The sequence below is a fragment of the Melanostigma gelatinosum genome, assembly GCF_949748355.1.
Source record: "Melanostigma gelatinosum genome assembly, chromosome: 15".
NCBI lineage: Eukaryota > Metazoa > Chordata > Actinopteri > Perciformes > Zoarcidae > Melanostigma > Melanostigma gelatinosum.
The window spans coordinates 19089128-19105092 of NC_136648.1; the positions used below are offsets into that span (position 1 = coordinate 19089128).

Genomic DNA, 15965 nt, shown 5'->3' on the forward strand with positions numbered 1-15965 from the left:
CCGCCTGTAACCGCCGCTGTGAACGCGATGCTGGGTCCGCACCCGGCGCAGATGACCTGAACCGGGCGGCCGAGGCGGTTTGTAACGACATCAGCTGTTCCATAAAGAGAAGACTTATTGATAACCATGGCGGACCAGGTAAGGCGAAGCCTGCTTTCCCACCTCGTGCGCTCTGCACAATAGCCTAGACTACACGCGCACACACCAGGTAGGCTACAGAACCCCCCCCCCCCCCCTCACACACACATAGACACACACGCTCTAATGTGTATTTGAGAGACTAACACGAGATCTAACCCTTGTTTTTTTTATGCAACACACTTTCTCCCCGTCACACTAACTCTGTATGTGGAAAGTCGGTTTTAAATTTGGAGCGTTTTCTACTCTAGACCTTCAGCGTGTCTGTGGTCCTCCATATGGACTTCATAGTATTTCTACGCTCTATATGCTCTGTATCTGTCTTTATCTTATGGCATTTAATCACAAACTGAATTATAACGAACCGTACACGAAACGTGGTTCGGAAGAATGGACCTACACCAGACGTAACTCTGGGCTGCAGCTGGAAAAGAAGCAGCAGACAGCGGAATTGGGCTGTGACGACGGGAGGATGACAACATTGCCCGGAGTATTCATGTTGTATTGTGCACTGTTTGTTGTTTGACCTAGTTTCCCCACAGCCTGGCTAGAGAAGGAGATTAACCCTTGCCACGCTGGCTCAGCCCGCGCTCATCCTGTGCGCGCGTGGCTGCCCTGAGCACCGCTGGCGATAAAGACCGTGCTTAATTGATTCGTGCGCTCAATTAACCTAATTGAGCTACCCGAGTGAACCTGTGTGAGTGATGTTTGGGGGGGTGTGTGTAAGCGCGTTACTGTCACAGGGAGCCACACCTCAACTGCATACGACAAAGTCATTATTATACTGTACCGTATGAAAGTACACTGTACTGTACTGTACAACAATACACTACACAATGTTATACTATACTATACTACATTACACTTTACTATATTATACATATACTTTACTATACTGTACTATTCTATATTTTACCATACTATATACTACACCATACTACAGCCTTCTATTCTACTGTATTATACTAGCTCACAATACATTACACAGCGCCACACTATATTGCAGGAAATCTCTTTCACAACTACACTTAAATCAGCCAAATAGAATAACTACAAACTGAATGTTTGTTGAACACAGTTTAATCGCGGATGTTACCCTTCTCCTTCCAAAGTGACTGCCTTTTAAACATATATTTTCAATGAATTCTCTTGCACATAAATAGCCTCATTATTGCTCATTAGAAAAACAAACATTTATGAAAAGTACAACTCACACAAACTGATAGTACTCAGACACTACACTACACGATACTGTGCTACTTCATCAGACTACATTACACTATACTATATAGCAGTATACCATACTAAACTACTTCACTATACAGTACAATACTACACTGCATTACACTATATTGCACCATGTCCCCACATTCTACAACATATAAGCTACAATTGTACACAACTACAATACTTCATGAAATACTAACACTATACTTCATTACACAATACGTTACGGTACTGTATTATACTACACTACATCACACTGTACTATACTATACAAACTAAACTACACTATATTATACTGCAATGTACTGTACTGTACTACACAGATGTAGTGAACAAATGTTCCACTGCTATTTAAAGTATATTGAAAATTATAATGCACTTCATGCAGTCTACGTACATGAATCTCTAAATGTTGACACTGTGCCAGAGAGACGTGTTCATTCAGGTTATTGTTATCTGCCAGACTTTCCTCTATTCTTGTGCTGAATTGGTTTGCATTATCCTCGAATGTGCTCCTGTTATTGTGTCAATACCCTTTAATTAAGTGCCAATACAGCATACTTATCTTTGCCAAAGGCAGACGCTGGGCCGTGGAAGTCCAGGGGCGCTGGAGCTAGATTAATTGCTGTATTAATATTGATGAGGGTTGTCTTATGGTTGACCTGCTGTGGCTACAAACACTCACTGTTATGCACATGCACGGGCACACTTTTCTCAGCCAAACTAGTGTTCCAGAGAAAAGGGTTGACAGCTTTCCCTTTTTTATTTTTTATTTTTAACAATGACTAAGGATGAAGACTTTATGTTTCTGACCCATTTCTGTGTGAATTAATGCGGAGGTCACAATGTGTAGTCACCCGGCAGCCCTGATTATACACAGCTGTCCTCCATCAGCTGTCCTCCATCAGCTGTCCTCCATCAGCTGTCCTCCATCAGCCCTCCCTTGTGTTTCTTTCTTTATTAAGTACCTCTTCCCCTTTCTCTCCTTCCCCTCTCGCTCTGTGTCCTTTTCAACCTGCTGTCCTTTAGCATCTTCTTATCTTCTGTCAGTCTGTCAGCAGCTCGTCCTGCCCCCCCCCACACACACACACCTCCCACCCGTCTCCCTCCTCCTTGTGTAGGTTCCCTTTGACTCACCTCCGCTGTTATCACCTCTGTCCTCTTTACACACACAGGCAACAAACAGGGGGAACACCCTTCCCCCATTCTTCAGCGATAACATTTACCAGAATAGACGGTCTTACTGCACATGTAAATCTGCAGCATGTGTGCACCTCTTGGACTATTTGTAAGAACTGTCCTCGACTTACACACCTGTTTTTTGGTTTTCTCTCTCAATGTAATTCTAGTACCGTATGTTTCTCACCATGGCGCCCCCCCTCCGGCGTGGAAGCACACCCCTGCCTCTCAAGCACCAGCTGCGGAGGGAAGAGGCCGTATCTGAGGACTGTGATTGGATCCCGGGCATTGAGGAGCCTGTCGGTGACACGGGGGTGACTCGGGATGCTTCTATCGGCCAATCGGCAGCCGGCCAGTTGGCTTACCACAGCCACGGCGGGGCATTGAAGATAGTGCTACTGGGACAGAACGGCGTGGGCAAGTCCTCGCTGGCCTTATCTCTGGCCGGGCAATCGGACAGATCCCTCTCCATAGACTCTGAGACATGTGGTAAAGATTTGGATAGGGATTGGTGGAGAGTGTGTGTGTGTGTGTGTGTGTGTGTGTGTGTGTGTGTGTGTGTGTGTGTGTGTGTGTGTGTGTGTGTGTGTGTGTGTGTGTGTGTGTGTGCACCTGGCAAACCTTTTTAAATCCGTTTTAGGATTTAAGGGTTAACTTTAGAAAAGTTCTATTCAGACGATAAGTGTGAGTGAAAACGACCACAATTCCTTGCCAAAAGTTAGATGAAAAGATTGATCCCACTCTCATGTCTGTAGGCTAAATATGAACCTGGAGGTAGCAATTGGTTAGCTTAGCTTAGCATAAAGACTGGAAACAGGGGGGAAACAGACTGGCTCCATCCAAAGATAAAGCAGTCTGCGTACTAACACTTCTACATTTTACGAATTAAAAAACGAACAATTAATTGAACAGAAAACAGCTGTTCTATGGGGGTTATGTGCTAAGCTAACCAGCTGCTAGCTGTTTTTATTCATTTAACAAACAGATACGAGAGGGGTATCGAAAAAGAAAAGAAAGTGAATGAGGTATTTCTCCTTTGGGTTTGTTTCCCTTTGAAGCTTCTGAAATCAGACGCGCTGTGGCCTCTGTTGGTCACGGTGGTCTGTCTGTTACACAGCTCACTGCTACACAGGGTAATCAGACCTGGTCCTCGACCCGCTCGTCCATGAGTCGGTGTCACCGAGAGACGACTGCTCGCCCTCATGCATAGAGCTGACTTGCCCCCTGACTCACGCCATACAGTATTCATTGCTGCCCATGTTGTACACTTGGAGTCATGCAAAAAGAGTCTAGAAAAAGCACTTCCATCCAAGAAGCTTGTACACTGTGTTTCCACGATGGCATTCCCCTTTCTCATTGCAAATTTGAACAAAGTGCTAAATTATTCGATGAGCTCCACGTCAAAATTTCAACGTGTAAAACACCTATTTAATTAATTAATTCATTCATTTGTCGTTTATTTTCTCTGGTTGTATCACAACAGTCAAATGGTCAACAACCATTTTTAAGGTTTTACCTTTTTTTACTTCGTAAGAAGAGATTTTCTTTGCAATTTACCGGTAAAATGCAGCTAATGGAAGCATTTTCTACGTCTATATTGTTGTTCATGTTGTCAACAAATCCCATGCAAAAGCCACAACCAATGAAAAATGGATCCTATTGACGAGCATCGTTTGTGTAGTTAAAGCCTGATATGTCGTAAAACATGTCACCGAGCCACACCATTGCTGAAAGGTTCCTGTTCCGGACACTGCAGATGATTTTGAGTTAACCCCGCATCCACTAAAAACTTGACATTAAACTAAATGTATGTTAAAATAGTTGAGGAGCTAAAAATAGTCCCCAACAACGATACTTTTCAGTCCTGTTTGAGTCACCTTTGCTTCAACCTAAAGTGTCAAGCTTTTTTTGAATGATAAAAAAAAACATTCTGTGCAAACTGAGTGACTAGGTTAGGGACATCTGAAAAATAGACTAAAACGTTGTTGGTTTTCTTTTCATGGGATTTGTTGACCATAAGAAAAATAACTCAAAAATATCTAGAAATAAATGTCCTCATAAAGATACGGAGCAGATGTCTGAAACGGGTTGCAGTAACACTTTCCAAACATGGCCACATAACACACTTTCAACATCTTTAAACTGCTTCAAGGTGTCTCGAGTAGGTCAAGGACATTTTCATTTGTCAACATTTTCAGGCAGCAGTTGAGCCATTTCTCTTTAGTTAATATTGCAATTCATTTAGACTCCACAATGCATACCGTCAATATATATATATATATGTATATCGTACTCCTACTACTTCATGCCAGTGGTGTTCATCACTACGCTCTGCGTGCTGATGTGTGTGACATGGGTGTTTGCTTGCAGGTGAGGGCTTCGAGTGCTCAGTGACAGTCGACGACGAGGACAGCAAACTCATCATTTTCGACAACTGGAAACAGGTGAGTTACTGACTGTCAGCATCCACCTCAGTCTCCTTAATCTTGAACAATTTAGTCTTTTTTGCTCTCAATGTGCCTTCTCTCAAAGCCACCATTAACTTCTCCTGCTTTGACATTCGTTGGGTTGTTAGAGTTCTGTGATGGGCACATTATTTGTGTGTAAAGAGAGTGTGCGTATGTTGGAGCTTTCATGTGTGTGTCTGTGTGCTACACATTGCAGAGAATCCTACAGGAGCAGTTGTGCCCATTGTACTCAAGCTTTTTTTTGAAGTTCTCGTTCGGAAAAGTGGAAATCACTCTCATCTTAACCTTGCTTGTTTCAATTGAAATCTTTCAGTGAACAAGAACATTTCAGTGAGGGCTTACTGTACCGTACATTGCTCCATCCACTGAGCGGAACAGCGTGAGTGAGTTAATATGACCCTGTGGCGATGGCTTTTGAGCAGGAAGAACTTCAGCTGCAGCAGGCAGAGACAAACAACATCTTGTCATGAAGCTCCTCGTCACACTGATTACATTGTTTGCCAAATCCAACAGCATGCCGTCATGAATACCTATTCACAATGAGATGGAACGGTTGAACACTCTGATTAGAGTGTAGGTTGGATCATGTCAAATGCATCTTTTTCCAGATGTCCACTCGGCCTTCAGGGGCTCTCCCCGTAAGCTTCAATTATTCACACGCAGCTACACCTCGCTCTGGGGCACTACACCGACCGCTAGATCATTTCTTGGCTTTTGTTCGTGACGCTTGCTCGCCTCTCTCCACTGGCTCTTTTCTGTGGTGGATAAATCTCGAGATAATTACATGTGTTATTCTGTGCGTGTTAATACGAGGCAGAGCATTAAGGCTGAAGCAACAGACCCAGGCTAGCAGGGAAGCTTGGAAGAACTCCAAGGCCGTCAGCAGTGGGTGGGGGGTGGGGTTGAGAGGACTGGACGGCGTCCCGAATCATCCGCCAATTCATGCTCATGTTTCTTTGCTTTATTTGTGGCGATGCCCATTGATAAAAGACACATATATACACACACGGACATAGAAACTTGCACAGAGAGTGAGGTGTGCAGACAGATGTTGTCCAGCTGACTAACGCACGTGGTGGCCTCGAACTGGCACAACGTTACCCGCCAGTCCCATGAGGCCGGGCTGCAAGTGTTCTCCATGGTGCACCACAACCTACACCCAAGTTACCATAGCAACATGCAGAGACACACACACGTACACTACGCACATAGAAAACTGACTTAATCACTCACTCGCGCATGAGACTATGCTCGAACAGTCAGCATCCGATGCTGTTGGCTGTGGGGCTTCTTATGTTCACTGGCCAGCCCGGACAGCGCCTCATCGGTGCCTTGCGTTACAAACTGCGAAAAAAGATTTTAAAAAACTGTTACATTCACACTCAGTGATTGTTCCTTTAAGTGCTCTCTTGGCTCGACTCACAGCTGATTGACACATGAAGGTCTAGCTCAGGGGTCTCAAACTCATCTTCACTCCGGGCCACATCAGCATCACGGTCGCCCTCAAAGGGCCGGTTGTAAATGTAAGACTGTGTAAATGTAACTACTCCGACCATATTGGTAAATAACTGTAAATCCCAACATTTTACACAGTTAGTTAATTATTTTACAACTGTATGATTATAGATACTATATTTCAAAATATCCCTCCTATAAGCAAAGCTCTCTAAGTTTTACTGTACTTTACTCTCAGTAAATAAACAATGCCAACAATTTGATATTCAAGGAGGGATTTGGTAATCCTTAAATTATTATAGTTGTTATGGTCGGTTTATTCTGGACCCAAACGCAGACACCGGGACAGCAGAGTAGGTGAGAAAAAGGGTTTTATTTGGCTTGTCTGTGGAGCATGCAGGTGGAGCAGCGAGGGGGTGTGTGCGGCGGCGTCTGGGCGGCGACGTGGCACGGGACTCGCTGAGGCAGAGGGAAAACACAAGTTAGTTAAAATGTCAAAGAGGCTAACTTTCCCTAAGAGAAGATTTAAACTCAAAGGGGCCGAGGTGTAGCTACCACTGAGTTGAAGGAACAATCTGGCGATGGAGGTTGCAGGAAGCCGGGGTATTTGAACTGAAGGTGATGAAGGTCTAATTGTTGTCAGGTGAGGAGATGAGCCCAGGTGCCGGATGATTGCAGCCGCGCTCAAGCCACACACACACACACACACACAGACAGACAACAGAGGAGAGACAAGCTGAGGTCACAGCGGAGCCGTGACAATAGTGGCACCAAACATACTAAGCTAAATTACGAAAAGTGCTAACGGACAAAGTCTATTCTGAATCCAAAGTTACAGGTCAGATATGCTACTGGTTCACACGACAGGAGTTTGGTGAGAGTATATTACCCCGTCATCGTACATCGGACACCGGAAGTACACTAACGCATGTTGGCACATGATTTGAAGACTGGCCATCCCCTTTTGATACGACTGAAACAGCAGCCCAACACAGCGACATGTCACCGTGCAGGACTCTCCTCCGACTCTCGGCGAGATACGTGACCGTCTCTCCCCAACAGGTCACGCTCACTGTCACGATCAGGACAACCGCGGAACGTACTCTTGCATATGTCACAACTACGTGATAGGCAAGACCAGTGTCCAGATATAACGATGATCCACAGAGAGTGAGTGAATGAGAGCATGAAAACACTGTCCTGATGTAGGAGGTTAGAGTAAATCCCAACATTTTACACAGTTAGTTAATTATTTTACAACTGTATGATTATAAATACGATATTTCAAAATATCACTCCTCTATGCAAAGCTCTAAGTTTTACTGTACTTTACTCTCAGTAAATAATCAATGCTAACAATTTGATATTCAAGGAGGGATTTGGTAATCCTCAAATTATTATAGTGGCACCAAACATACTCAACTCAATTATGAAAAATGCTGACGGACAAAGTCTATTCTGAATCCAAAGTTACAGGTCAGATATGCTACTGGTTTACACGACAGGAGTTTGGTGGGAGTATCTTACCACAGCAGCCTATCGGACACACCGGAAGCCTGAAGTGAGGTTGAAAAGCCAATTTGCCAGATGATAGACCTTCACCAAGACACTGTATATTAAAAAAAATAATTGAGTCTATTGCTTTGCAGATATTTTAAATCATAGATGCAACAAGTCACAACAAAAGTTGAAGCTGTTGCAAGTAACTCCACAATGATCCTTTTGACATTGTTAAGATGTCTATGTTTGCAAATTCATATTCAAACGCTAATATGTTGCATCCCGTGTACTGTATGGTAATTACAGCCACACCCAAATCTCACCTGCACCTGAGTTTGGGAATTCGGCAATTGATGGATTTAAGACCTTGAAACTGTTCTGAACTGAATTATTTGGTGGATAATAGTTAAGACAAATAATAATAAGTCTTTCTATAAATTATTTTTTGTTTGGGTGGCACATTTCACTGCTCTGATTGGAAGAAAAGATTACACAATTTACATGAGACTGCTATGACTTTTTCCGACGTGTCGGCTGTATATTTTGGCTGTGCTGTTGTCCCTCCCCAGACAATCTGCACTGCCAACCGAGGTGCACCTGATACTCTACCCCACAGGTCCCCAACCTTTTTTGCACCACGGACCGGTTTCATGTAAGACAATATTTTCACGGACCGGCCTTCAAGGTGTGGCGGAAAAACACGACGAAATAAAATGATACGATCGTCATGAAAACAAAATGCATAAATAAATACTCCTCACAATGACGCTGAATCAGTGGCAGCCCTGAGCTTGTTTCTCTGCAACGAGACGGTCCCATCTGGGGGTAACGGGAGACAATGACACCCGAAGTCTGTTCCTGATGTCCCGTCTACTCCGTCATTTTGTTTGGATTGCTGTCACTGCAGAACATCCCGCTTCACAAAGAGGAAGTGTGAAATGGAAGCAGGGTTTTCAGTGCTTTAGTGGCGATCTCAGGATATTCAGCCTCCATTTTAATCCAAAACACCCGCAGAGTTGTGACCGAGATATCGCATCTTGACATGTGTCACGAGGTACAGGCGGATGGAATTCCGAGAGAATCCGGTTATTTTTCAAAATAAAACTTCCTTCAGACTCTGATAATCAATAAAACGGAAATAATATAATTTGTATTCTTCCTGTGCGGCCCGGTACCGGTGGTTGGGGACCACTGCTCTAAACTCAGTTACTAACCAATGATATCATTATCAGTGAGGTTATGTAGGCCACACGATTAACATGCAGTAGATTCAGACTAAATCATCATGATGGGCCATATGTTGCCACCTGTCCTGTAAAATGCATTTATCCGCTGTTTTTGATTTATATTACGTTCTGCTGTCCCCTTGGCCAGGAACATATACTTTTTCCTTTCTATCAGTTCACTTGAGACTTGTATTCATTTTGCTTTTAAGTTCTGAACAAAAAAAGAGAGAACACTCAGTACATTTCATTTATTGAAGTCACAGTAGCATACAAAAATATACTTGACCATGTGGTCATTTCATAATAAGGTTATTTATGTCTCAAAATGACTTGATTTATTTAATCAGTTATATCAGACAGATGGTAGTCCACCCAGTCCTTTTTACCTTTTCAAATCATTTTAAAACGGGCAATACAAACCGAAAAATGAGAAATCATTATAAACACAGTCTGGTTTCCAAATGTAAACAAGATTATTAGACATACCAAGCACATATTATCAGAAACTAACATTATTATTTTGCCTAGAATATGTAAATCCCATACTAATGGACACAGTTGTGATCAGCATGCATACAAGCATAGACTGTACATAAGAGGTTACAAGTAACATTTCTCAAAGCCATGTCTTTGACATTACCACGCGCTCCTTCACCGTTGTAGTTTTCCAACCAGGACTCCAGGTGCGTGTCCCTCTCAGAAGCTCTATAACCCAGCCTGAAACAACGGGGGCTTCTGTAGTGAGTTCATAATATTAATAAAGAAATGTCTCAAGTGATTGATTAGTTTTCCGCTTTTCCGTATTCAAAGGAGTAGTTGTTGTCGTTAGCCGAAGCCTATTGAGCTCAGGATGTATCCAATTGATGCGTTGATTAGTCTTCTTCTTCAGCTGTGTCTTTATTGGATCACAAACCAACCACAACTGCATACCGCCACCTACTGTATGGGAGGGTGTAGAGCAGGGGTGTCAAACTCATTTTCACCCTCAAAGGGCCGGTTGTAAATGTAAGACGGTGTAAATGTAACTACTCCTAACATATTGGTAAATAACTGTCTCTGCATTTGATTATTGTTTATTCAAGTGTCATAATTAATCATTTTAATCTGACAGATTCGCGGGCCACATAAAATGACGTGGCGGGCCGGATCCGGCCCGCGGGCCGTATGTTTGACACCCCTGGTCTAGCTGGTGCTGTAATCTGCCCAACTGCAGTGCACAACGAGAGCGGCGCACAACAAACCGCAGGTAGAGCTTGCCAAACATATGTGGACTGTGTGTTTACGTGCATGCGCCGCATCGGCTTTGGTCAAATGTGTGAAATACACACACACACACACACACACACACACACACACACACACACACACACACACACACACACACACACACACACACACACAGAAGGCTGAGAGTCTGCTCAGCCAGACACTGGGACGTTGTGAGTGTTGTTGCCGTCACGTGGGGTTGGATGCTTTAAATAAGTTATCTATGGGCCCAAAATAGAAACACTGACATACATGGCCTTGACCTACCCGGCCCATGCTGCCGTTCGCCGACTGATGTCGGTTGTGTAATGTATCTCTTAAACAGCCGGGTCTGGCTTCTGTATGTAGGGGAACCAAGTGGGATATGGAGGTCACTGAGGACCAGAGGGGCCCTCTCACCCTTTTTTTTTTGTAATGTGTGTTTATCAGCCTCTGTGTCTGCGCGTGTGTCGGTAGATATTTTAAACTCGAGCCAGTCTAGGAGTTCCCATTATTATTTGACAGCTTGAAATAAAAAATATCTATCAAAGACAACCAAAAGGTGCAGCCTGAGGCCTGTACATGCCAGTGATGTATACGTGTGTGTTCATCAGCGTGAGGAGAATTTGCTGCTGCCCCCTGAGGACAGAATTGTTTGTTGTGTTAAAGCAGGATGTCATTTGGAAGAAGATAATTGCTGCTTGACCACATTCTTTTGCTCGATTAGGAGGGAAGAAAAACATTGTCCCACCATCCAGTTCTTGGAACAGAGACAGATTTTGGCGTTGTCCCCAGGGCGTTTCTTCCCAGGACAGTCTTCTGTTGCCTGTTTTGCTGTTCTGCAGCCTTATGAGAGTCGTTCTGCACGATTTACAGTTTCTCCTTTGTTGCCCTAATCCACATAAGCTATTATACCTTAACAGTTCTGTTTGTTTTAGCCTCCGCTGGGAGTCACTGCTCAATTTGCTTGTGTGGAATACTGTGAACCAAAATACAGAAATGGAAAAGCTTCACGCTGCATTGTATTTCAGGGATAAATATCAAAATCCTATTACATTTTTTTAATGAAGCTTTCTCAATCAGGTGGACGGCACAAGCTGATAAATTCACAGAAAGCTTTGATTGTCTTTACAGAAAAGACAGAAGAGGCACATTTGAACTGACAATACAGCTCGTTCATAATTTTATCAATAATCCAATAAAAAAAATAAAAAAATGCATAATTTCATGTGTACTGTGGCAAGTTATAAACAGACTCAAATCGAGTTAAGAGCACAGTAGAGTTAGTGTCCCATCACCGAAATATGATGCAACGCTTCACTGACCCTGTCGGCTAGCTAGCTAGCTAGTTTACGTGCTAGACAGCTGAAGTTGTTTGACATCGCTACACATACTTCATTTTTCAATTTCAATTGCCCTGACGGTATCTCTGAAGTAGCCTTTAACTTTGCGTTACTAATAAGGACATGCGTTCTTGCTAACAAACATTAGCGTGAGATGAAATTGACATTAGTAAGCTAGCTGTCTAGCATGGTAGCTAATGGTGAAGCTTACCCCAAGGACCCTTCATTGCCCTTTTACCATCCGTCCGCCAGGTGCCCTCTCTCTTTTCCCCGGTCGCATGACTGCCCCACCCGTCTACTCAGCTGTTCCCTCGGCTCTCATCAGCCCTGCAGTTACCTGCAGTCCCGTCCCCCCCACCCACCTGCTCACCTGTTCCTACTTCTCTCATCAGTTTTTCACATATTTAACGAGTCCATTTTCTTTCACCCCTTGCCAGTTCATTCCTAAAGTTGCTGTTTCTTGTTTCGTGCTTTTGCGTTCGGTCGTCTGTTATCGTAATGTTTACGTGGACCTGTCTTGGGGTCAGAGGTCAACTACAGAACAGCATCCCTGAAACCGGTAGGGATTCAGGGCTTGCTAATGATCACTTTAGCAGGCTGCAGGCTCCACATGCCGTCATATTAAAACCTGAATCTGGGTCACGCAGGGACACTCCCTAAACCACCCTCCTGTGTGTGTGTGCGTGTGTGTGTGTGTGTGTGTGTGGTCATGGCATGCAACAGTCTACACATGGTTCACCATGTCTGTGCTGTGATGTAAGCTGCATTCGGTGATAATGTGGTCATTCGTGGTCATTGGTGCTTGGCTTACGCAGTGTTTATACATGTGTGTGTGTGTGTTTGTGTTTGTTTGTGTGTATGTTTGTGGCCTAGCCAGTGCAGGCCAGATGGCTTCTGTAATAAATTCCCTTAGGGAAGCGTTGTCTCTGTGCAAAAGAAAGTCAGCAAGAGAAAAAATAACAAAACCACGAACTCAGCATTCCATCTCCAGTAAGCTTCGTCATCCTCTTATCAGATTTTGACTTAGCGATCTGAGCAAGTGTTGGGGTCTGACCATATGGCTTCAACATGTGCTGTGAACAAAGAGAGTCAGGCCTTCCCTTTTGCAAGCAAAGGTTTCATCCTGATTGTGGTTTGATGAGCACCAAACCTCCTCTGAAGGAATTTCACATTAGGGTGTGAATTTCCCCCCCAAAAAAACTATGGGCTCCTGAAGTCACCTGAATGCACCGCTGCAATCTCATTGGCTGAGAGCCAAGACAGCACCAGGACCCCTGTGGTTCAGCAACTGTTCTACAAAACTACCTGCAGCTCCCATCTCAATGCTTTTTCCACCGATCCCCTCCGGGATCGCAGGAGGCGCGCATCAACGTTGCTTCTCTTTTTAACCAAAATCCTAGGTTTAACAGTTTATATTCGCTGGCCGAATCCACCAAACTGTCTATTTTATCTTTGTTCGCATCCACGAAGCGAACCCTTTTAATCCTGCAGAAGTGAAGAGACAAGACTTCTTCAGAAAGAGAGAGAGAGAGCTCACACCCTCCACCCTCACCAAGCGCCTCGTCTGCTCCGGCCATAAGGACGCGAAAGTCCTTTCTCCAGACGACAGCGTACCTCTCCCACCGAGAGAAACACGGCTTCCGACGCCGCAGGCTGAGCCCACCGAAGCTCAGGAGAAACCCCCCAGAAGACTCCCCTCAATCACCACGATTGAATCATACCGTAAGGCGAATCGATTCTGGGCAGAGTTAGAGAGAGTTCATTTGTGTTTATTTTGTCTTGTTTACGTGCTTAAAGTACTGTTCATTTTTATAACGAGGTGTATGCTTAATAATCGCAGACACTAACGATCGCTGAGATCGTAGGGGTTGGGTAGGAGTAGCGTGTATTCCATGCTACTGTGATCTGTGTTGAGCGAGCCGCCTAGTGAGGTCGAAGCTGCTTCTCATCAGTTCAGGAGGTCAGAACCGCCGGCTGAGACAAAGAGTCGCTGTTCTCTCCCCTGGCTGAGAGAACAATCTTCAGTACTCGCGCGCGGCGCAGAGGATCGTAATCGCTTGTTTTATTTCATTTTGTTTGGGTTCCTTTCCCTTCTCTTTTACTAACACACACATAGCTTTGAGCTAATCTAGCTACGTGCTTAACAGCTACCGGCACATGTAGACACCGGGTCTCCCGTTGGCTATCCGCCATTTTGGGTCTCGCGCATGAGAGACGTCACCACGTCCCAACTACGCCACACGTCACTGAGCTGTCCCCTCGCTCCCCCCCCCCCCTTTGCTCATACACACCCCCCCTCTTTTCAATGGTCTGTTGATTTTAGATAGCGTGCTCATGAATGTATAGTTGTTAGTTTAGATATTAGTTGACTAGATCATTAGTATTAGAACTTAATAAACTCTGTTATATTTTAAAGAGCAGCTGTCTGTGATTACTTTGTGCATGCGTATTGTGATAATAACTGTATATGTGGTCTGTGCTCGAACTTCACCCTTCACATTCGCACTGAATGTGTAATAGTACTCAGACTACTGACATTGTGAGTGAACACTAATTATGAGACTTAGGTTATCGTTTGGTTATTGGTCCCTGTTCGCAGGGTGGTGCCCCGTTATTATTAACAATCATTCATAATTGTTACTGACATTAATAATTCTATTGATGTCAAGAATTTAGTTTCTTCGACGCTGATAACCCAAACACGCTCCTTTACGTTCCCAACACAAGGTACTCTTCCATCTCCTCTTCTCGCTCCTGCCCCCTCTTCCTACCCTTTCCCTCCCTTCATTCATCACCCCTGCATCTTTATTGATCCTGCCAGCTCTTTCGTTTTCCCCTGACAGGCAGTAATGCTGCGTTCACACCGGTCGCGTTGATTTTTTGACGCACTGCAAAAAAGCGTCCAACGCACTGGACAATCGCGTCCAACGGTCCGCCGGTCGTGTTCACACCAAACGCCGCAAAATCTCGTAGCGCCGGAGAGGGGGCGTGGTTTATCGTCCTGGAAGCCGTTCACCTGGCCGCCATTTATTTCCGCTGTCAACCGTGAAAGGAATAAGGACAATTGCTGCTTTGTACGTGTTGTGGAAGTCCCTCAAACATCGGAATGCCAAACGCCGTCATGTCTGGTTCATAATATTGTTCAGAGGAGCTCCGTGGATTTCATCGAGCTGTATTCACTGTCTAGCAAGCCACCGGTCGCTGTTTACTACAGCTGTAGGAACACAAAATAAACTGATTTGGCTGTGATTCAACGGCAATAAACCGACAAAAAGGGACTCCGAAATAACTACGTAATGATGCCGATTTGTACTTGTCTTCTCCGACAAAAAGGGACTCCGAAATAACGACGTAATGATGCCGATTTGTAGGTTACTGGTCTTCTCAATGTAGCTCTGATGGATCGGTGCTAGGCTATGCTAACATCGTAGCAGCTCCACCAGCACTCGGCAGCGTCTATTCATTGTTTGTACCGTATGGTTTACACACACACATGTGTACACATAGTTTGGTCCGGTCTCTGTTGATATGAGGTATCGTAGAGCTCTGGGTGAACACAGACGGCTACAGGATTTATTTCCTGATTCAAGAACGGCAGGAAGCCAGTGATGACAGGGGGAGCAACTCAACGCTGATAGGCTATCCCGCCACAGCGTCACGCGATTATGTCGCTGAAGTTGAAAAATTTCAACTCGCGCGTTGGCGATTTTGCGGCGTCCACCGCGTCCACCGCACTGCAATAACGCGTCCAACGCGCCGCGCCATCGCAAAATCGCGGCGCGCCAGTCTCTCGTCTGTGCATAGACTTTGTATGTAATCTCGACGCGCGTCAAAAAATCAACGCGACCGGTGTGAACACGGCATAAGACAGATGGACCACAAGCCAAAGAAGCAGATGTGCACAAAGCACGTGTCTGCTTTTGATGAAGCAAAGTGGTAGCATTAGCATCTCTGTATTTATCTGTGCACGTCAGCGCACTCTGTGGATGTTTGTGCAAGCAGGTGGGGAAGTGTTTGACCTTTTGTGTTTCCAAGTTAAGCACCTGAAGCTGCTTTGCTCATGTATCTTGTTCTGCAAAGCAAATTGCTTGGGAGCCAATCGATGCAATAGCATGTCGTATGATGGGGGATGAACACACACACATGTGCTCAAGCACTCTCTCAAAATGGGGCCAAATGCTGTG

General features: G+C 44.6%; 1 protein-coding gene across 1 annotated transcript in view; it reads left to right on the top strand.

Annotated features, from left to right (window-relative positions):
• Nucleotides 1–15965, top strand: part of rem2 (RAS (RAD and GEM)-like GTP binding 2) — a 32569-nt gene continuing 16604 nt past the window's right edge. The window contains exons 1-3 of the mRNA XM_079284292.1: nucleotides 1–138; nucleotides 2715–3033; nucleotides 4915–4988. Coding sequence (XP_079140418.1) covers nucleotides 127–138; nucleotides 2715–3033; nucleotides 4915–4988 — 405 coding nt within the window. The 5' untranslated portion in view covers nucleotides 1–126. The remainder of the gene's footprint in view (nucleotides 139–2714; nucleotides 3034–4914; nucleotides 4989–15965) is intronic.